At 34.9% G+C, this 24,687-nt stretch overlaps 1 protein-coding gene across 3 annotated transcripts in view; it reads right to left on the bottom strand.

Annotated features, from left to right (window-relative positions):
- The window catches only part of LOC111147347 (3-hydroxyisobutyrate dehydrogenase), a 109,926-nt gene that overhangs the window by 62,123 nt on the left and 23,116 nt on the right, over positions 1–24,687 (bottom strand). For all 3 annotated transcript variants that reach the window (XM_022503349.1, XM_022503348.1, XM_022503351.1), the window contains one exon: positions 21,944–22,065. In XM_022503349.1, the coding sequence (XP_022359057.1) occupies positions 21,944–22,065 (122 nt within the window). The remainder of the gene's footprint in view (positions 1–21,943; positions 22,066–24,687) is intronic.

Consider the following 24,687-nt stretch of genomic DNA (forward strand, 5'->3'; position numbering starts at 1 on the left):
AATAAATGGAAATGTTAAAAAAAGAAAAAGAAAGGACTCCACATATACCAACAACAATAATAAAGATAGAAAGACTTTGGAATAAACTGTACAAGAAATGTTTAGGATATACAAGAAGAAAACCTGAAAATCCTAGTAAGAGACATAAAAGATATCAATAATGAGTAAATCTTAAACTTGGCTTTGTAAATATATCAATTTTCCATAAATAGTCTAGTGCAACCCCAATCAAGATATTAATAGAATGTTTTGGGAGGAACATGATAAAATGACTCTCATGTCTATTTAGGACAATAAAGAAGCAAAAGTAGTCTGGGGAGTTCTGAGAGGGAAAAAAGGGAAAGAGAGGGAAAGACTCTTCTCCCCAGGTAGGGTAGACAGGAAAATAAAGCAACAGAAAGTAAAAATGTCCTACTTATAGAAAAAAATGGAAAGTAAAAATGTCCTACTTATGGAAAAATCAACAAGAAGGTATCAGTAGAAGAGTAGAGAGAGCTTAGAATAGACCCAAATATACATGGGAATTGAGTATATGAAATTAATGGAGTTTGTAAAATCAATGGTGAAAGATTTTTTACTAAATTGATACAAAGAAAAGGTAATCTAGATCTTTACCCTCATTCCCTCCACCATTCCAAATGAATAAATTCCAAATGAATAAAAAATTCAAAAAATGAAATCATAAAGCAAAATAAAAATGTGTAAATCTTTTTTTAAATCTTATAATCTTGGAGAGATAAACAGGACATATCAGTCAGAAACCATAAAAAGTAAGACTGGTAAGTTCAACAACATAAAAATTCAAGATTTCTATATTTCAAAAAACCCATAAATAAGATGAATAAAAAAGAAAGGACAAACTGGTCAAAAATATTTACAACATATATATCTCCCCACAAATAACACTCGTTAAAATATAAACTCCCTAATAGCAGGAATGTGTATGTGGGTGTGGGGGTGGGAGGAGTTCTATGATCTATTCCCAGGCCTAGACTAGTACTTAGTACATGGTAGTCAATAAATATTTGTTTAATAAATGAAGGAGCATTTGACACTCATACATATCAATTAGAAAAGATCAATGCCCAGCACAGTGCCCAACACTCCTAAGTACTCAACAAATATCTGCTGAATGAATGAATCCAATAAAAACATGTCCAAAGGATAGGCAGAAACAATCAATGGAAAGAAAACAAACAAACAAACAAACAAAATGGCCAGGAAGCATTATTAAAATGCTCAAATTCATAGTTTGGAATTTTAAAAAATTGAAAGAAAGAAAATCAAAACTACATTATACCATTTTTTAACTATCAGACTGGAAATGTAAAGATATTACTGACAAGAGCATTAATAAGTAGTTTCCTACACTGTTAATAGAGGATTTACCTTCGGTGAAAAAACTGGCAACATTGACCAAAATTCAAAATATATAAGCTCTCTGACCCAGTAATTCCATTTTTTAGAATTTCTCTTACTGATTAAATTCACATACACTGTACATGAAAAGATCTATGTCCCAGAATATTAAGAGTAGCCATTCTGTAATAAGTCTGTCCCCTTAATAGAATGTTTTATAATAACTAAATAGCATAAATCTTTTATATATTAAGACACATTAAATATCATTAAATGAAAAAAATAAGTTGCAAAAAAGTCCCATTTTTGTTTCAGTGTGCATATGCATATACACATAATAAAATCTTTGTAAAATATTAACACTGTCTTCAATTAGAATATACAAAAGTTTTAAGAAGAAAAGGGAGATAAGGGTACTCATGTCATTAAAAAAAATCTGAAGGGAAAAATAAGCAAAGAAAATGAAAATAAAGGGAGGAGGAATGAAAGTACACAGAGGAAGATTTTTTTAAATAGAAAAGTGGTAAGAAAACCTGATGGCCCTAGAAATCCAGAGTTATGATTCATATCCCTATTTCCAAAAAGGATTCTGAGATAATATATGACACAAATGCATGGACCTTAAGAAAAAGCAAAGCGGGTCTTTCAGGCTCACTATGTATTCCCAGCGCCTACCAGACAGTAAGGAGTAAGGAAATATGTGATAAGCTAAAGCTACAAGTGAGAATGGAAACCATAAAGAAAAAGGGAAGGCTGGGAAAAGGATCATGATTATTAGTAGGTGCCAAAATCTAGCTCTGATTTCCTAGCAGTCACAGTAAAAAGAAAAACTGGGTGCTGCAAGCCAATAATCTTCCAGCAGGTATACAGGCTACTCCCCACTGTGGGAGGTATTGCCAGAATTCCCCCCAAACCAGACTCATTTGCACCCTCTACCTCAGGTGCTGTAACCACAGTCAAAGACCTGGGGGCGCTTCAGACACCAATGACACCACCTAGTACTCCAATGGTAGGTCAGCTGTTTCTCCAACACCGGCAAAAAGAAGGGGCTCAAGACTGCAGACCTCCTACTATCCTTCCCTACGCTGCTTCTAACTATTAAAGCTAGAATACATAAAAGCTAGAACATAAAAGAAAGAGGAGCTGGAATAGGGAGTTTCAGATACAAAAACTAGTCAACTTTTAATTCCCTATATTAAAGAAGTATTAATGAAAATAACTGAAATAGAGGATAATAATTATTTGCAAATCACTCCACAGATTCAGTTCAGGCTACAGCTTTATTCCCAGATTGCATCCAGTTGATCTAGAATGGGAATCCCTCAAGAAAGAAAAAAAACAGTATCTTCAAATGCCAGGTAGTTAGGTTAGAATCTCCCACCTGTTTGTCAAAGGATTTGATCAAACATTTGTTTCAATACAATATCTAAGTGGCGGCTAAGACCTTTCAAGTTCAGTGTAGATAAACAATAGATCTGCATAAAAAGCTATTAGAAGTACATATTATCTGAAAGTTATACTAGTCAAATTAATCAGAATTAAACAAACAAACAAAAAGGTGTGGCCAAAGAGGGATATACCTCTTAACATATTAGAAATATGCACAAAGAAGTCTTTTAACAATAAAACTACAGATAGCTATGCTGTGTAAGACTTCAACAGCGCATGAACACAAGAGAAATGACTACATAACATCTTTGCTTCCATTTTTATTTTGCAAAAGAGGAACAATTCTTCATTATGTAGACATCTCTCCCTGAATGCTTTGAAGGAAAAGGTTTATATTACAGACAAAACTGATCATCATTTCTGAGTTTTGTCCCTAAACCTTTGTAAAAGAAGAGGAAAAAATCACTAGCATCAATGAAAAGTAAACATTCTTATTGCTGATCTGCTAATGGGTTTGTTTCTCCATCAGTTTAAATACTATGATTCCATTTTCTTGAGGAAACTGAAAAAAACTGTAATCTTTCCAGATCAAACTTCCACCAAGCACTTTTAGTACAACATTTATCATACCTAGCAAAACCACCAGAGGACAACTCCAGCTGCTACAACAAAACGGAGAAAGATAAAGGTCTCCAAACACTTAATAGCACTTTCCCAAAAAAGGGCCATAAACCTAACACCACTGAAAGAGAAATGCAATCTGTACTTTGCAGACCGAGACAGGAATTGTTTCAATACTATCTTTTTCCCTCTTCCTCACCATAAAAACTACTCACCCCTAGTTGTGATGTACAGATCTACATCCCAAGACTCTTAGGAGATTAGGAACCCACAAGTGCCAACAAAGACAGGAAACGAGGACTTCTTTCCCACACAAGCTTTATCGCCATTTCATTTCAATAATTACGTACTGAGTGAACACTGAAAAGAAAAGCAGAAAAGTACGCCTACTCAGAAGCACAACCAAGACAAAGTAAGTACAACTCAAACTAGACATACAGTAACACTTTCAGCCCTGCCAAACCAAGGTTAGATGAGGAACACCTTAAGAGAATATGAGAATGATCCCATCCATTTGTTTTAAATCGTTCCTGGGAAAGAATAATTAAAGGGCCCATCATATAGCAAAAACCATTATCAAAGACATGGGTTCACATAAAAATAGATATGCTCAAGAATCCATCAAAACTATGGTTTAAGGTCTGGAGTAAAAATATTTACTAAATGCCTTTCTTGGGTTCAATTTAGAGACGGTAGAAAGGAAGGAACTTACTTTAAGGAATTTCAGTGGGAAATGCGGGGAAAAAAAACAGGGGCAATTAGATAAATTTTTCGTCCTAACCTTTATTTTGAATCCTTTACATTTACTTTTTAGTTTTTAAAATTATGATTAAAATTCAGCAGGAGAAAGTAAAATAATGCAAATAAAATTAAGCATCGATGACCCCAAAGATGGGGGGGCAGTTAGGAAAGGTTTTTTTCTCCCTTTAAAAAACGTTTGCATGAAAAATTATAAGTAGATGTTTGTTGGTCCTTTCTTTGTAATTGTGAACATTGTGGTTTCATATTAAAAAATTCAAGAACATTTAAAATTCAGACATAAGTAGGGGCACTTGTGTGGCTCAGTTGGTTAAGCGGCTGCCTTCGGCTCAGGTCATGATCCCAGCGTCCTAGGATGGAGTCCCACATCCGGCTCCTTGCTCAGCAGGGAGCCTGCTTCTCCCTCTGCCTCTGCCAACCACTCTATCTGCCTGTGCTCACTCGCGCTCTCTCTCTAACAAATAAATAAATTTTTAAAAAAGATTTTTAAAAAATTCAGACGTAAGTAAATGGAGGGTCTATCAACCCACATTTTTGTTGCTAATGAGAAAAAAATTCAGTTTAAGTTACTATGGGATGTGGAGGATTGCTTCTCAGCCTTTAAGATCATGTGTACTATGGGATGTGGAGGAAAGAACAGAGAAAATAATCTCTTATTTCTTGATGCTAAAATTTTGTCTTGGCAAGGTAGGGGAGGAGTGCCAGGTGAAGATTCACATTCACACAGATGCACATCTATGATTCTCAATGGAAAATAAGTGGGAAATGGTCAATGGTTAGAGCGTGAAACCACAAACAGCTCATTTCCGCAGTACCTTTTCCCAAAACTCATGCCCCAGTCATGACCCTCATATCCACATGACATTCTACAAATTAAAAATCAGCAACTCCTCATTTTGGAATTTATTTCAAGGTTATTCTGATGTTTAACCGTATTGTAAATACACTTAAGAGGTTTTTGGCATGGACATCAAAATCATTATTCTGAAGTGCTATTTTCCCCTATTATTTTTAAATTTATATCCATATATAATTGATAATACTTATGAATTCCCCAGATCTCTCCCTTAAATAACAAAACCAAAATGGGTATTTTTCTTCTGAAGTCCTTATTTTTCTTCACCCTTATTTCCAAACTAGAGTTTTCCCATATCACCTTCCCTTCATAAAAACATTGCTGTATGTTCACATTAGCACACTTCCTAAAATATCACAGCCTACCCTTTTAAAATCACAACCTCAATCTTAAAAAAACACATCACCATTTAAATCTGATATAAAGATAAAGATCGAGAATTGTCTTTTTCTTTTCTGATGAACAATCTCATTATCATAGGCCACTGCGGTTAGAAAGATAACATCACTGAAGTCAAGCAAAACTAAACTTGACCTTCACCCTGTCATAATCAGACAACCCACCAAAAGTCCCTTCCAATAACAACCAAAAACAGGAAAAGAGCAAAAACACACAAAAATAAATTTGGCTAAACAAGAGTTTTCATCACTATCCAGTTGGACGGTTTTCTGACCAGCAATAATCTTTATTCCCTTGGAACTTTACCCTAGTAAAAGGGCCAGGGTCAGAATATCTTCTTTTCTTCACCTAAAAAAAATTTTTTTTTTTTAAGATTTTATTTATTATTTGACAGAGAGAGACACAGTGAAAGAGGGAACACAAGCAGGGGAAGTGGCGGAGGGAGAAGGAGGCTTCCCATGGAGCAGGTAGCCCGTTGCGGGGTTCGATCCCAGGACCCTGGCATCATGACCCCAGCCGAAGGCAGATGCTTAACGACTGAGCCACCCAGGCGCCCCTCACCAGAAACTTCTTGCCAATATTCTCTGCTCTACCCTTTCCTTTCACAGTAATCTATCCAAAAAGCATTTCTAGAAACAATGTGGATATAACAGGCTGGGACAACAAACTGAAACGAAAGAAGCTCCATATATGATGACCAAAAAAACCTGGGAACTGGTACCAGGCTCTTCTTTAGTGCTCTAAGCTAGTGTAACTAGAATGTTGGTTTGTTTTCCCCTGTTGAACACACCAACATAAGGGAAAGGGCTTCCTCTTCATTCTTCTTTCCAAACTACTGCTAATCACATTTGGAGTTAGAAATCTAAAAGGATAAAACCAGACATGTCAGACTATTTAAACACCTGAAATTCTCAGGGTTCTGTTCGTTTTCCAAATATGCATTAGCATTTCAAACTTCAGCATACTTGATTTTTATAAAATTCAGAGAAAAACTGGCAAAGCAAAATGTCGTAAACATCGGATTTTCTTACAACCTTCAATGAAACCTATGTTTTATAGTTAGACTATAATGAGTATGGGTTTGTTCACTTGGTTTGTTTTAAACATAATCTGAATTAGGTATGGAAAGCATCTTTCAGAGAATTATCATTAGGATAAAACTATTAAAACACACACACACACCCCATACACATACACACACACCCCATACTACTCTTAAAGGTCTTTTGTTAAAAGGTGTCGAGAGATTTTTTTTTTTTAGTAATATAACTGAAGAACCGTGTATACTGAGAGGGGTTAAAAACACTGACAAAATAAAAATCAATTCCCAATACATTATAATTCAGTAAAATAGCAAATTATAGTTGCAACGTCAAATAAGACTGAAGAGTACTCTTTATTACTATTATTATTATTATTACTATTATTGACCAATAAGCTGTATACACTGTTAGTCTTAAGTCTTAATGTTACTACTATAAACTTATCAAAAAGTATACGTGCCCACTGAAACTCAATAATCTTTGGTAAAGGCCATTTTTTTGGCATTTAAAAAGTCGTGACTAAATAACTTATTTTGGAAAAAGAAAAATTTAAAATACACGTTAAAAGAGAAAACATACCCTAAATAAGATACATTTTGGCTCTTTTTAGTACCCAACTTCTAAAGACCTCCCAAGGAAGTTATTTTAGGTTTATAACTTATAGTTTTTTACTTCCAGTTCCAGATTTTGTCTCTTTTATTCCTATAGTTGACTAGATTCAAGAATGTAAAACCAAAAACAAAATTGCTTTAAATTACATATGTGGACCTTTTTGGTCGACTAATAATTTTTTCCGTATTTTGATTTGGGGTGGAGTGTGTCACTAAATGGTGGTATCAACAGAGCATGAAAAAGTATTTCTACTGATTTTGTTTTTAAATAAATCAAAGCCTTTTCATTATTCTAACAATCTAAATAAATACCAGACTTGAAGGTATTAGTCCTTTGCAATATTTTAAGATCTTGTACCTAAAATGCCTTCTTTTTTGCTACATTGGGTTAATTCTTATAATAATTACATGCTGTCATATGATCCCTTCCTCAATAAGCCTCACCTTCCTCACTAAAAAATGAGGAGAATATGCATTTCATGAGGTTGCTATAAGGATTAAATGGTCTAAAATACACAAACTACACTACAGCATGGTAGCCTGACACACCAAAAATATTTAATAATAAATATTAGTTACTTTCTTCTAGAAAATTCTGTATTATGAAACTTATTTAAGGTGATTAAAGCAAAGCTATTTATAATCTATTTATTGATAAGGCCATGTGCAATTTTATGCTTTCCACTCTATTAAGATTGTCAGATTTTTTTCCCAAGGAGGCGTGTGGGTAGGGATGGGGCAAGGTACAGTAGACAAAAACTGAAAAAGAAAAATCATAGATATTGTTGCCCTTACTTTCATTCTCTTAAAGTATCCTTTTTGATAAGCTTGACTTTTAATCACTTTTATCTGTTTTTCTAAGAAATACATTTTTCTTAGTTTTTTGTTTTTTTTTTTTAAGAATTCAAGTCTAAAACTAAACAGATATCCTATGCCAAAGTACACCTCAACGCGGATATCTTGGTTGCTGAACATTTCACAGTACAAGGCCTCAGTCTCTTTTAAAAAAACAAAAACAAAACAAAAACCCTCTGAAGATCACTGATAACTAAGCATTCTCTCATGGTTATGAATTATTTCACACCTCCTAAAGGTTTAACTTGGTTAATTTTATATGCAAACATACTTTTTCATTCTTTACTCTCAATCCTGCTGTGGTCTATGCCGCAGAATCCCCTGATGGCTAAACTCGCTGCAACCCAGCCCACCTTCTCAATACCCCCTTTTCGATGCAAACATCCACCCCTCATGAAGAGATGCCCGGCATTGTTTGAGCTGAGTTGGAAACAATACACTTCCATTGCGGTTAATTTACATCAGATGCTGCCTGGCCTGGGGAGCTCTGTGCTGTCTTTTTTACCCTTTTTCTTCCCGGGCTCCCGCCTCCCTCTTTTTAATTTAAATTACTCCTTTTATTTTAAAAACTTCCGTTTGTTTTATTACCTTGGCAGCTTTACTTTTTCTCTGGACTGACTAAAAAGGTAAGTTTAAACAGTTTTTGCCAGGTTGATGTCTTTTCTTTTTTTACATGGGTATCTGACAACCAGAATCCATACCATTAAAAGTGCAATGATGATGTTGCTTTTCTACCATGCTAACTCATGTTGGACACAATTTCACTGTTTGTAATCTAAATATACAAAACACAAAAATGTTATTTTATATGCAGTTAAATTGGCTATTCTCTAATCATCTTTATTAACAGCAACACATATACTCCTAGAGGATACAAAGGGATTTGATGCTTGCTTTTGCTGTTTTTATTTTTTTTAGAAAACCATACAATATTACACAGGCAAATTCAGTAAGTCATTGTTTCCTTGAGTAATATTTATAACATATTAAAATTATTTAGCTTTTGAAATCTAATATTATAAATACTATAAAGCCAGTTTTGTTTTGAAAGCCAAATGTCTCCCCCAAAATACAGTTTTTAAAAATTTTCCAGATATCTGAGAATTAAGTATAACTATTTTTAATAAAATCATAATTAAAGCCATCTCAGAGACCAAAATCCTAACCTTCCAATCACATTTCACTGTATTAACTATTTTATCTAACATCAAGTAAGTAAAAACATGTTCCATCGACACAGTTTAAAAATAAAGTACACAAAGACTCCCAGCATAGGCAAATGACACAAATAATTAAGAATCACATTTCAAATTTAAAAACACTTCTACCCATAAGATTCCAAAAGTTTGAGTACATGGTTTTAACTTTTAACATTTACTCTCTGCACTACTTTCTCTTCCCTTCTCAAACTAGCTTCCCCTACACCCCCAACACACACATAAAATAGATCATTTAGGCCAGTGGTATTTTAGTACATCACCCCTCCTCCTCCTCCACTTAGACAGTCTTGCCTTTTATATCTATGTGGAAGTTCCCATGGCAACACTCACTTACACCAATACTATTTCCAACTGAAATGAAAGAAGCCAAAATCTAAATGCTCCATTACCAAATTACACACACCCTAAAACAAGTAAAGACTTTTTTCTATTATTTTTTAATGAAAAAGTAGGTGTCTGGAATTTCTACAAAAAATAGTTAATTAATATTACAGAAATGACTAGAAAAACAGTCATTGTAGGCAATTTTATATATGAGTATTATTACATGAGATTTGCATGGGCTTTATTACATAAAACTGGTATGCTGAGCCAAGAGGTTTACTCAATTATCATCATGAATAGGAAGTATAATTTTTGCTAATCCAGTCTACTGTATCGATTTTTTTTTTTTTTTTTTTTTTTTTTAATGGTGGCTACATAGCTCACAAAAACCCTGGTGAGAAATTCTAACAAAACAAGCCAAGAAGCAATTCCTGGACAGCAGGAGGCAATTCCAGAACACAGGCACAATCTATAAAGAGAAACCACTACAGCTTTTTGATGTTAAATACGTAGAAATATCAGCATACAACAAAGCTAAGAAACAGACTGTTGTATCAAGTTTAAAAGTAAAATATTCAGGATCAAATGTCTTGAGTACCTTTATCTAGACTATTTCCAGAAGTACTACTTTCAAATTTTTATAATTTTTAAAACAAAATTCTTTCTTTGTAATACTGAAGTCTGCATATATTTAGCTTCAGTACAACACACATTCCAATCAAGTTTTTCAAAATATAGAGAAGTGGGGGGTGATGGGTGTTGCTGTGTGTGAAAGTGTGTGTGTGTGCATGTATGTTTAAAAGCAAGAACATCAAGGTGGGAGGTCAAAACATTTACTTTGAAAACATATACATTTCTTAAACAGGTTGTGCACACTTCTAAGAAGCCTCACAGAAGAGGCAAGAATATAAAATGAGTAAAATTTCATAAAGCTTTTTGATAAATGATCAAAGCTAAGCATTAAAAATCTCTGCATGGTGAATACACTTTTTAAAAGGATAAAAATCAATACAGTGTACACTGAACTGAACTGAATTATTTATTCTGACAACATATCATAGCACCTGGATAGTCTGTATTAAGTAATTTGTTTCTGTACAGTTTATTAATATATGTAGGTCATAAAATAGAATATGTATTTTAATTTAAAAATCATACTTTCATAAAATTTATGAGGGTTTTTCTTCCTTGCTTTTACATTATCACTCTCTTAAAATGAGCTGACTCAAAAGACAATAAAGACTCCCTCAAAATCAGTAGAGGAAACTACAAGAATTTACTTTCCCAAAAGCAACTTTTAAGACATGAGCATGAACTGCCTAATGAATCTCATAGTCAGGCTTGTGAAAAGGACCAACTAGCACCTTTCAGAGGTCTTTCTCTCTTTTTAAAAATTCCCATACAGTGAAACCTGCTGACACTTTTTTTTATAAGGGCTGGGCCGGGTGTGAGTGTGTTGGGGGAAGGGGTGATTTGCAGTACTGGGGAGTTTCTGCAACATTTGTGAGCGTTTTTATAGGCAGGATCCTCTCTGAGTGTTTAGAAAAGCAAAACAAAAATAACCAACTATTAAAAGTTCATTTTACTTAAAAAAAAAAAAAAACAATCCTTTGCAAATTTTCAACATTTTACTTTCATTTCAATATTAACTATCTAGATGCAGACATTTGCAGAGTTCAGAAATCTTTCCAGGTCTTTGGAGACATTTAATCAACGTTGATACTAGATATATTTTAGCCAACCTCAAAAGCAAAATCTAGAAAAAAGTATTATAACCTCTCCTGAACAAAAAAGAATTTAAAAAACCTTCCTTTATCACAAGCAGGTTTGGATGCAATGCCACCTGGTGGCACAAAAAAACTTTTAAGTACGCTTTGGTTTTTTTAGAAACTGAGCTGTTTGAAGCTCCAACCATCCCTTTGAGGACTCTACCCTCGCCCAAACAAGTTATTCATCCCATTGTTTAACAATAAATGATAATTTTTATTTAAGAACTTTAAAATTTTTAAGCAATTAACTGCATGTGACAATTTCTTCAATGTTTAAATATCATAAAAGAAGCAAAGTATTTTTTCAAAAACCAAATTATACCACAGCCTTAATTTTTAAAAGATGAAATGTTTAAGAATAGCGGGGAGGCAGGGATGGAGTAACCGAGCTGCTTTGTAAAATTACACTGTATAATTAATTCCATGGTAAGAATGTTTTTATGGCGTGTTTTGGTGACCTTTTATTACCATCAAGTTCACAATGCTGGTGGCCTGCCTTTTAATCCCTCCGCAGACAAAGGCCCTAAATAAACACAGATCCCTTCCTGGGAAAAAGTCCACTCTGGTTAAATGGTAAGGAAATGAGTAAATCATTAGTAATCTTTAAAGCCAAAGCTATAAACTCAAGTTACCTTAAGTTGAAATGAAAGTGTCCTGCAAGAGTTTCAAAGTTCTGTCACAGATAGAAATCTCCAGCTCTTGACTCCAGACTAGGCGCCAGCTGATAAACAAACAATTTAAGTCAAGAGCTGGAGAATTCCCAGCTTTTTCATTTAATGGCTTTGGCCAAGAGTATTTATTGCCTCCAGTTTTATTCTCACTTAGCCCTAAGAGGAAATTTAAACTCATCATTATCTTAAAGCCCCATATGGGTAGCAGTCAGCTCACCTGATAGAGCTCCTCTTACTCTGTACCAGTCTGAGTCTCTAACTAGAAGTGATGTAATAATGTAAACTAATTAACTATAGTTTTAGGTTGACTTTTTAACAGGCTAAATAAATTCTGTTCAATATAGTTTATATTCCCACTCGGGGTAGTAACAATTCCAAAAAGTTTAACTTTACAGTTTTACTCCAAACTACCAGCTAAAATGGAAAAGGACAATGGGATCTCTCTCTCATTCCCCCACATGCTCCTGCTCTGCCTCTCTATCCCTTCCTCTCTCTTCCCCCTTGTCCACTAGCCCTTGAATATTATATAAAGTAACTTTTCTGAATCAAATATAGACTATTCCTTTTAATTTTTAAATATTCAGTGTTGTTCCATCTATCTCTTAAGAGCAGTGTGCAAGATTTAAGATGTAAATGTCTTATCAGGAAAAGCTGTTGATCTTATATTAGTACTAATAAGAATATAAAAATACACCCCAATTAAAGATCAACAGAAACCATCAAATATTTCTTAATGCTATATTTAAAAGTTTGCTATTAAAGATTATAGATCTCAAAGTCATCATTATGCTGTTGCTCTTACTCCTTTCTCAAAATTTCATTTACTTTTAGAAAAAAAATCTCATCTCTACTTAGAATTTTATGTTGAAAAAATTCTTTTAACTATTGGAATGTTTGCAGATATTTGACAACTTCAATAAATCAACTATTCTTCTTCCTCCACTGCTTGTCTAATGAAAAAAAAATGCCACAAGATAATATTCATACTAAAAATAGCTTTGTAGGTAAAGAGTTAATAAAATATGGCATTTATGAGAAGAAAAGTTCTTTGCCTCTCACTTCTTAATTTTCAGGAAGTTTTATAAAACCTATCTTGGCTGGAAAAGCCAATTACCCATTTCAGAGTTTGCCAAGACTATTTTTCTACTCTTTTAATATATGTACACAGTACATTAAAAATGTTGGCCACTTGAGAACAAATATTACCCTAACACATAAGAATTAGGGGAAATGGAATGTAATTAATGATAAAATTATTTGTATGCCCGGCCTCATATTATGTTTCATTAAAAAAAAAATAACAAAAAACTTCCCTATGAACAATGCTGTCTCAAGAGATCACAACAGATAAATGTTCGGATGACCATAACTAACAGCCAACAACTCAATAAAAAAGATGTCAGGGACAAATCTTAAAATTCTTAATACCCTTCTAAAAAAGTTCACATTCTCTCATATTGATAGTGGTAATCTGAGCTAAGCACAAAAAACACCACCAACAAAAATCCTCTACCTTCAGGTCAAGTTAAAATCACTGCAAGGAAGAAGAGGGGAGGTAAGTCTGCTGCCATACCTTCACTGGCCCTGATGGAAGGGTCTTTATTATGAAATGCGCCTTTGAATTCAAAATTTTCACAACTAAAATACACAGAGCAATGCAAAACAAAATAGAATCATACAGCAAATATAGAGAGAGGATTTAAACCCTACTTAATCTACTTTTCATCTGCTAACATTACCAAACTTTAAGGAAATCAGACATCTAAAAAAACCACAAATAAGTCTGATAATGGTTTGATGGCCATGACAAGGCCCTTGTGAAATTCTTAATTCCATTTCTTTCTCCCACTTTACCTCCAGTGCTATCCAGGGATCACAAGTGAAACAAAATAAAGACCTAACACGCAAGCATACTGGAACTAATTTCACACTGCTTAGGAATCAACAGATGTTAATAAAAAATAAATTATATATAATAGCTTCAGAGGATTTATTTGCTAAATATACTTTACCTTTATATAAACACCAGTAGGCAGTTCTGAGCTGTGACCAGACCCAATTGTGTCTGGTCTGACTTACATCCTGAATGGCAATTAAAGGACATTAAAAATACCCTAGGATTACTTCAGACAGGACCCCTGCCTTATCCATGCACTTTCCAACATAACCAGGTGAAGAGAACACAGTATTCCTCCACCACAGGACAGAGCCTGGCAAGAGCAACCCTGGTAATGGTTACTTGACTGGAAATTGCAATGCAATTAAAACCTGGCCTGCAGATTGAGAGATGGGGGAACTGCAAACTGCCAGAAAGTGAATTCTTAGAAATAAACTAGGTTGTCATTAGCAATAATAATTATCACTAACAATAAATGAGAACAACAATAACACTGAATGAAGTGATCACCTTGCCTTCCCTAACCCATTCTTCTGTTTTCTTAGGAGACAAATTATTAAAGCTGTCTCAGCTATGTTACACTGGGCAGTGAGTAAGCAGTCTTCCCTAAACTGTTAAGAACTCATTAACACCTTATATAGAGACTCCTGTCCATGACAACTGTTGTAGGGGAGAATTACGCATGCCAAAGAATGTAAAAAGAGGTTTGGGGGGGGGGGGACACCTCTTCTTAGGGACTAATTTCAAAGAAATCCCTGGAATTTATTTACCAAACATTTCTGAACTACTTGTGCAAACTGGAGAAAATCCTAGGCAAAAAGGATACTTACTGGATACAAGGTGGTAAGTAAAATTATGGGTAAATGTAAATGGCTAACCTAATTAGCCCCTTTCTGGTGTGTTGGTACTGATGAATCTTATGTCATTTTTAAGGAAATGGATTTGTCCATGAAACAAAGTTAAAGAAAATATTAATTATCTGAATTACTAAAGCTCTAAATACTGCCAGAATAGACCAAGGAAGGGTTTACTTTAGCTAATACTTTTCAAGACCAAATAATTCAAATCTCTCAAACAAAAGTGAGTGCCACAAAATGTCTTTTTTTTTTAACTCTTTTTTTTTTTTTCAAGTAATCTTTATGCCCACCATGGGGCTCAAACTCACTACCCCAAGATCAAAAGTCCCATGTTCTATGGACTGAGAAAGCCAGGTGCCCCTTCCACGAAGTGCTTTTAAATTTTCTAATAAGCTAATAACGTAAAAAGAACTAAAAATCATCATAGTAATATAATTCTTTAAAGGGAAGAACCCATGAAAATGAATTTTCTTAACCCTGTTAAACCAATTTATTTCAAAACATTAAAAAACAAAATCTTACTGAGGTAAGATTAAAATGTAAGAATAAACACCACACTCAATACTACTGTGTAATCAAATAGCTTATGAGAACATGAAAAAAGACCTATTGTGTGTAATAATAGCCCTTCTCTCTTCACATATTATCAAATAAGGCAAATTCAGTTGTATGAAATTTGGTAAAAGAATTTACTTTTGGACAGAAATAGCAATGTTTCCGCCCAAAGTCAAGTAAAATTGCCAAGTTATAAACTTCTCTAAGAAAACGTTTTAGCGGAAAAGCCAACAGACCCTTAACTATAATGGTGTTATGTACTGAAATAGAAGTAATTTTTGTTTTTGTGGTTCCTTTACCATAAATTAGATACAGATCTAGTGGAAAAACAGCAGATATCCAGTTCAGTGAGCAGTTAAGGCCAAGACTACAAACCTGATTTTGAAAACAATAGTGGAGTCTATGTGAGACTTTCATTGAGGCATTTAGCAAGTGAGTCTAACACTCTAACAGAAACTCCTTAATAGATTTTGTGCGTACTACTCCATATTCTAAGAATACCTCGAAAAAATTACTAAACCTTAAGCCAGCCAAGTAGAGCATAAAGTTGGTTTTCCTGATCGGGAACTGTTACACAAACACATACACACCAGTTCAATTATTTAATTTTGACATTAATCCCTAACTGGAGCAATACGGTTTAGCAGATCAATGAGGCTGGCCAACAGCCTTGGGCTAACTGCAAGTGCCACTTCAGAGTCACTTCAACTCAACATCTCTGTGTAACTCTGTAGCCATATGAAGCAATCGGTGAATTTTTTCCTCAATTATCCAAGCACGGTGAAGTGCTCTAATTACACCCTTGGAGCAAACCAAACAGTATTTAGTCATTAGTCACAAATTATAGTTTTTAATTTGCTTTATGTCCAGCATTCATTATATAAGAGAAAGGATCACACTGGAACTAATCCTGTGGCAGCAGACCCCCTCCCCACACTAAAAAAAAAAAAAAGCACATATCCAAAACGGTGTGACTAAACAATGTGTGACATTAAAGAAGGATTACAACTTTCAGAAAGATGTGATTTACACAAGACAGGTAAACAGACTGGGGCATCATATTTGAGGCCAGGGTCATGGGCTAATTTATATAAAGCTCAGTAGCTTTACTTTGATAATCACAAACAGATAAACAAAGGCATGGGGTCAGACATATGGGAAATCAAAGTATAGGTGAGTCAATTTAATAAACACTGAGTGCAATTTCTTGCTAAGTCCTGGTGATACAAAGATAGACGTTCCACAAACATACCAACCTTGTTGATACCTCAGAGCCCATACAGAGCAGTCAGCTACTGAAATACTCTTCCCCGGAGCTGTGCACTCAGATTCTGCTTAATGATCACTTCCCCAGAGAAGGCAGCCTGTCCATTTTATGTAAAAGGACCTTCCCCTGAAGTTACTGTTTACTTTGCCATTTTTTTCTTCATAGCACTTATCATTGAAATTATTTTTGCTTGTTTATTCTCTCTATTCCTACTAAATCATAATCCATGAGGCAAAAAACTTTGAATATCTTCAAAGCACTATGTCTAGTGCCTAGACCATACCCACCACATAAAAGTACTCAATAAGTGTTCGTTGCATGAAATGAAGAATGAATTGTGTCCCTTGGAATCAAGGCATAATAAAAAAGATTAGATAAGAGTGTATAATCAGAAAACAGTATATAATCTTTTTTTTTTTTCTTAAAGATTTTATTTATTTATTTGACAGACAGAGATCACAAGTAGGCAGAGAGGCAGGCAGAGAGAGAGAAACAGGCTCTCCACTGAGCAGAGAGCCCGATGCAGGGCTTGATCCCAGGACCCTGGGATCGTGACCTGAGCCAAAGGCAGAGGCTTTAACCCACTGAGCCACCCCGGCACCCCAACAATATATAATCTTGTAAGAATTATATAAATAAAATAATATTAAGTACATTTCATTGAAGAAAAAATAAAGACCTTCATTTTTAGTCATCTTCTTTCCCTAAAAGTTCTAGGCTCTCCCTAATATCATGTGAACTTTAGTTTATTAACCAGAAGTATAACAAAACTGAAACTAAAGGTGGTAAGAGAATTGTATGAGCTAACCAATGTCCTTTCTTCCTTGTTTAAAGAATATTTACTAAAGAACTGCCAAATCTAATACCAAATTCCACTGGTTCCCCTTGAACGTAACTGGGAATCATTTATAGGGCCTTTAGGTAATCTTTAAAATAAATTTTCCATTTCCCCGAACTAAAAATTCTTCTGTTACCCCAGAATCAACAGTAAGTCAAATCAGGTGTTACTTTCTCTCTAAATATCCATACAGGTGAGTAGAAGGTAAAAGTCCAAGTAAGCTTTACTAGCCACCCCAGAAATGACAAAGACAGCATTTTTTTACAATGCCCAGCATGTTGCTATGGTCAAACTGTTTTTTTTTTAATTTAAATTCAATTAATTAACATTATGTATTATTAGTCTCAGAGGTAGAAGTCAGTGATTTGTCAGTCTTATATAAAACCCAGCGCTCAATGCATCATGTGCCCTCCTTAGTGTCCATTACCCAGTTATCCCATACCCCCAACAGCCTTCCCTCCAGCAACCCTCAGTTTATTTCCTATGATTAAAAGTCTCTTATGGTTTGTCTCCCTCTCTGATTCTGTCTTATTTTATTTTTTCCTCTCTTCCCTATGATCCTGTTTTGCTTCTTAAATTCCACATATGAGTAAGATCATTTGGTAATTGTCTTTCTCTGACTGACTTACTTCGCTTAACGTAATACCCTCTAGTTCCATCCATTGTGATCAAACTGTTAAACTCTTTCTGGTTGCTAAGTACTGGAAAGACTGCTGTGCTATGTTATTTTGCACTTTGTTTACAAACCATTTTGTTAGTATGTTTTACTAAATTCTAAACTAATGTAAGAACTTTTACTTTAAGTTGTTCCAAGTATTATTCTACTTTATCCTACCCCCACTTTTTGATCATAATCACACTTCCCAATGGCATCTAATATTACAATATAACATTCTGAACACAGTAACTACTCATCTTACTAATGGTAGAACGTAGAGGCAGTTACTTGAAATTCAGAGGTTAATAATCTGGAAATAAATAAACTGGAAAACAGCTTGGGAGTGAGAAAAAACTGCAGGACAGCTCAAAATATTTAACAATTACCCTGCACTTTAAAAACGAAAGATCCTTGATTAAATCAACCATACTTTATTACATGCTCACCAGGAAATATACACTGGAGATAGAAAGTTGAGAAAGACATCGTATCTGCCTTCTTTGGAGTCTAGTAGTGGAAGAAACAGGCACAAACATAAGCATAACACAGTTGTCCTTGCAGTGGCATAGATACTATACTATGGGGACACAGAAGAGAGCCATGAAAAAAAGCTTCACTGCCTTCAGGTATAATCCTGTTCAACTCTAAGTCCTTATACCTCAAAATACATCCTATCCTAGTCAAATTTGAATATGTTAGGAATATGTCAAAATACTACTATACTTTCTCTTTTTCTGGACATTTATTTGATTAAATAGCACCAGCCAGTGGATCCAAAACAGGAAAGACCCAAAAACCTCTATCCTCTATCCGTCCTATCCCAAGACAACTGCAGAACAAGACTCCTGATAGCCAGTTAATAAACATTCCAGGATGGGGTCAACACAATAAGACTAATCTCATCTCTCCAGATGTCTCCTGATCTAAGAATAATGTCCTCTTAACCATTCTTCTCAAATGACTCTGGAACAGAAATGTTAGGCCCCTCCCAGGTCAGAAGCTAACCTCTAAAAGTTAGAAAAGAAGGCAATTCTCCCTTCACTTCCCCGCCAAAGGTTTCACTACATGGCAGTGCCAGTTAGCTAAGACAGAAGACAGAGGACCAGCCACTACCTAACATTGTTAGAAATGGGATTAACAGCAGGCCGCCACCTTCAAAAACAGAAAGGCTACCACAGGGTGGGACTAAAGGGAAGAAGGTCTGGTGGAGTGGGGGACAATCCTCCCACTGGGAGTTGGGAGAGTTGGGAGAGTAAGATTCTATTCTAGATTGGTTATCAAACTGGAGAACCCTTAACCTCTTCAGACCTCAATTTCCCATCTATAAAATAAGAGTTGGGAGAGTAAGATTCTATTCTAGATTGGTTATCAAACTGGAGAACCCTTAACCTCTTCAGACCTCAATTTCCCATCTATAAAATAACAAAGTAAAATTAAATTATTGTTAAAGTCCCTTCTAATAATAAAACTCAATTCTAAAAGCACAAAAGATACCTAAAAGCTAGACATACTTAATATTTAACCCCCAGCAGTCCATGAGAACACCACAATGAGACTTACTGAATTTTTACCAACTTACATTTCCAGATCTTACTAAACATGGGTATCTCGTATCAGCTCACCAGGGCAGCTACTTAGGTAACATTTAGGCAAACATTCTCCTTTGTAATCAGGAATACAGAGATATAAGTCTGGGACCTGTTTACAGCAAACAAAACTCTTTTCTCTGCTGGCTTAATAATAAACTTCATTTTGGCAACTTAGCTTTGGCATTCAAGTTGGCCTTTAATGCTAACTACAGTACTGTCATTCTCCCTCAGAAAGGGTTTATAACGCTTAGACTAAACAAGCACAGGTAGCACACTAATTGATACATTAAGTAACAAACACTTGTGTGTAATTATGGCAATATCAACTATATTGGCTCCATCAGTTATCTATTGCTCCATTACAACCTCAAACTTAGTGAGTTTATTTGCTCACAATTCTATGGGTAAGTAAAACTATCTTAGCTGGGCAGTGCATTTGCTGGTCAGGCCTGAGGTCACTAAATGCAGCTGCAGTTATCTGGGAACTTGACTCTAGCTGGTCAAGATGGCCTCACTCTCATGCTTAATGGTTACAGCATGTCCCAGGTGGCTAATCCAGGCTTCTCTACTCAATAGCACAAGAGTCCCCACAGGCAAGACAGGGCAAGACTCAATGAACAAAGTGCTTTTCAAGTCTATCCTTGTGTAACATTCGCTAACATACTACTGGCCAAAGCAAGTCAGATGGCTCAACTCAAAGTCGATGCAGCACATGGACACACAGTAGGTTTGGACATGTGAGCCATTCAAGGTCATTACTGTAACAATGTACCATACTAGCTGTTGGCTATTTTTAGCACTATACTGAGATGATGATTTTTTTAATTTAAAGGACAAACTTCCATTTAGCAATCTTTATTTTCCTCTTAGAATAAATTAGAACTTTATAGAAAATAGTATTTCCTAATGCAGTAGAATGTGAAACAAATCTAGTCTTGGTCTTGAGCAAATGACTGGTTTCTTCAGTCCCGCCTTTCTAGAAAGTCTCCAGCTAGAAACTAGTCTTCAGCTACAAATTACATATGTATGTGTATATGTTTGTGTGTGTGCATGAGTGTACCATATTTGATTACACAATAATTTTGGAAAACTTGCAAATTATGGAAAATCATAATACCCATGCTACTACCATTCCAAAATACCCAGATACCTACCATCAAGATTTGATATAATAATATGCTTTTAAAATTTTATTAGTGAAAATCCTTGTCCTCTGATTGAGATGATCATGATTTTTAAGTATGTTAATTCAGCAAAGTAGATTTATAGATTTTCTATTATTAAGCCATCTGAGTACATATGAGATAAACCTGATTATAGGTTCGATCTCTTTTATACATGGTTGGATTTAGTTTGCTAATGCACTTTTTAAAACTTTTCATTTCTGTATTCATGACTGATATAGACCTAAAATTTTTCTCATTTCTCTCTCTTTCTGGTTGAACTATCAGAGTTACACAGGTCTCATAGAATGAGTTGGGAAGTCTCTTTTTTTCTATTGTCTGGAAAAGTTCATATAAAATTGAAATGATCTGCTTCTTGAAACTCCGGTAACATTTCACTTGTTAAAAATCATCTGGGCCTGGGGCGCCTGGGTGGCTCAGTGGGTTAAGCCTCTGCCTTCGGCTCGGGTCATGATCCCGGGGTCCTGGGATCGAGTTCCGCATCGGGCTCTCTGCTCAGCGGGGAGCCTGCTTCCTCCTCTCTCTCTGCCTGCCTCCCCACCTACTTGTGATCTCTCTCTCTGTCAAATAAATAAATGAAATATTTAAAAAAAAAAAAAATCATCTGGGCCTAAAGTCCCCCCTGTGAAATGATTTTTTCTTTTTAACTGCTTCCTCAACTTCCTTAACAGTTAAAAGATGATTCAAGTAGGGACACCTGGGTGGCTCAGCCGGTTGAGCATCTGCCTTCAGCTCAGGTCATGATCCCAGGGTCCTAGGATGGAGCCCAGCATCAGGCACCCTGCTTAGCAGGGCGCCTGCTTCTCCCTCCTCCTCTGCTGTTCCCCGTTTGTGCTCGCTCTCTCTCTCTCTCTCAAATAAATAAATAAATCTTAAAAAAAAAAAAAAAAGATGATTCAAGCTAATTAATTATTTCTTGAATCTGTCCTGAAAAAGTTAAATTTTCTACAAATAGTCTAGCTCTACCCACAGCAATCTGGACCAAAAATTCACAATTCTTCCAAGTTGTGACATCCTTTTGCCTGGACTTAGAGCAAGTTAATGTATTTTGAGAATACTAAATAACAAAAGTGAGTTTTGTTTTATTTTTGTTTTCAATGAGGAAATTGAGACTCCTGTAACAGGTCTAAAAATAACTGGTTATATCTTGGGTACCACAAAACTGTAATTGCTATTTCAGACAAACAAAAATAGGTATGCATAGATTTTAGCTGCCACTTACCACCAGAAACAGGAGCATCCATGAAAACTGCTCCCATTTTCTCAACTTCTTTGGCCAATTCTTTTGAAACTGCAGGGTCGATAGTACTGGAGTCTATCAATAGTGAGCCTTTCTTCACTTTTCTAAGTAAATAAATAAAAATAATAGTCTTTTAAAACTATAATTTTATAGTTTTAAAAATATAATGTGCCATTCTGAATAAACATTTCATGCAACTACCTACAGAATTAGAATCTGCTAAAAGCTGCCAGATATCAAGGAGGTCTTTGCTTTAGTATTAAAACCATTATTAGAACTGGTTCAAAATCTCACATCCATTTTCAGATCAATTAAAGTTCAAAGTAAACCCAAACTCTTTCAAACAAACCTAAATAATCTAATAAACTCCATGGTATAAATTCTGGTTTCAGATGAATAACACAATACCATAATAATATAGGTAGACAATTTAAAACACCTAATAACTTTAAAAGGTCTATTGTAGGATTTAAATTTTTGTTTGTAAAGTAGCTGAGGCTCTTTAAAAAGTACTTTATTTGTCTTTAACAAGCCATATTGCAAATTTCACACATCCATGTCATTTCCACTAGGTAGAATAAACATAAACCATTGAAATTTAGCCATTTGCTTCAGGGTGGCATACTCTTTAATAACTATAGTTTTTTAAAGATAAAATAAAACATCAAAGAAGCAGAAAGGAAAATAAAGGAATGGGCCTGCAAATCTCACAGATAAAGTTTTTCTGTTCTTTACAATAAATGTATATACATACTTTGGCAAAGTGGGGAAATGGTCTTTTCTTCTATCATATTTTACATCAATAGTAGAAGGCATTCCTTTTTTTAAAATATTTTATTTATTTATTTGACAGAGAGAGAGATCACAAGTAGGCAGAGAGCCAGGCAGAGAGAGGGGGAAGCAGGCTCCACGCCGAGCAGAGAGCCCGATGTGGGGCTTGATCCCAGGACCCTGAGATCATGACCTAAGCTGAAGGCAGAGGCTTTAACCCACTGAGCCACCCAGGCGCCCCAGTAGATGGCATTCTTATAATAAGATATTTTCATTTATACTGTAAGTGCAGATTTTATATAATCACATGGTTCCCTTATAATCTATGCCTATCTTCACTGGCTAGGAAATGGACTTAAGTTATCATTTATTTAAAGGGCTATGGCTTACCTTTAATTCAAACTTCCCAAAGTCCTTACTACAGATTAACTAACCCAGGTAACACTTAATCATAATTATGACTGGAAAATTAGAAATGAATAAATATAAATATTGAAGGAGGAAACAGAAAATCACTGCTAAAAAACAAAGAAAAATCTTTCTATAGAAAAAATAGTATATAAAATGCTTTAAACAATAATTTTAATAAACATATGAATTGATCTGGTCCAAATGCAATGATTGGGTATATTCCACAGAAAAGAAATAGCATGCTCTATATAGATCACCTCAGTATGTGGAAGTTTCACTTTGTGTAACCTGAAAATTAAGTATTGCATTTCCCAGTGTTGTGTGACAGTAATATTCTTAAGCTCTTAAATCTTTAAGCAAATGGGAAACTGGCTCAAAAATTACATATGTACTACAAATGGGGAAATGATTCTGACCCAGAAGAAAATAAAGAACCACCATGAAAAGCAAATTACAGTTCAACTTGAAGCCACATTCTTTGAAAGCACTCCTGGACAAAACTGCTCTGCTAGTTGGCTACCATATTCCTTAGTAGAGAATATTAATAAACACAGGATTTTGTCTCCATACAAATTTTTAGTAACTTAGACTTGACAGGCAACACAGGGCCATATTGGGACAGACTCCATAATGAGACAGCTAGGTTACCTCAGGACCACACACACCATGGGCCTGAGGGCTCCACCCAAAATGAGGGCCTTTCAAACTTCCCTGAAACCTAAACATTTATCTTATCGGTTTTCTGCCTAATATCCAAGTGTCTTTTGCTTCCAAGTCTGTTAGTTTTCTAAAGCAATTCAATTCCCCAAAACCTCATATTTCATGTATTACATCTTCATGAAATTAAACCCTTTCTTTTAGCCCTACATATGTCCACAGGGCCTACCAGTTTGTTCTAGTTCTTTGCTGAAATTCAACAAGTTAGAAACAGGAACGAGTAAAACCAGAAAATTAAATCGGAAATTCAACCACTGTCATTCTAACACAACCACAAGGCTTTGGCAATAGACAGAAATTAACCAAAAAGGTTCTCAAAGCCAGGGAAGCTAAGTACTGGCTAGAAAACTCTGACCTAAATTACATTTTATTTAAAGAGCTACTGCTAACCTTTAATTCCAACTTCTCAAAGTTCTTACTACAGATGTACTAACCCAGAGGACATACAATAACTTTTTATAATATAATAAAATGCTAAATAATGGTGTTCTTTCCAATGTTTGGTTTTATTTTTCATAGAAACCTTTTCCTGCATTTCTATAAACCATAAGAAAATTATGCTTGTAACATTTGTACAGTTTAAAATGCAAGTTTTAAAAGTCTCTTAAACATGTTAGTCATGAAAGTGTAAGTTTAATGCAAGAGTTAAGTAAAGAAACAGAAACAAAAAAGAAATTATTCCCAAAAGTCACATGCTTGCTTTTAGTGAAAAAATAAACCCTTTACAATGAGAGAGAAACTATACCATTCATTTAAGAAGTAGGAAAACTGTACGGAAAGGTTTAACAAACATAACTGTAATTTCCTAAAAGTATTAACAAACATGA

This window comes from Enhydra lutris, unplaced genomic scaffold, assembly GCF_002288905.1.
Source record: "Enhydra lutris kenyoni isolate GAN:26980312 unplaced genomic scaffold, ASM228890v2 scaffoldscaffold16, whole genome shotgun sequence".
NCBI lineage: Eukaryota > Metazoa > Chordata > Mammalia > Carnivora > Mustelidae > Enhydra > Enhydra lutris.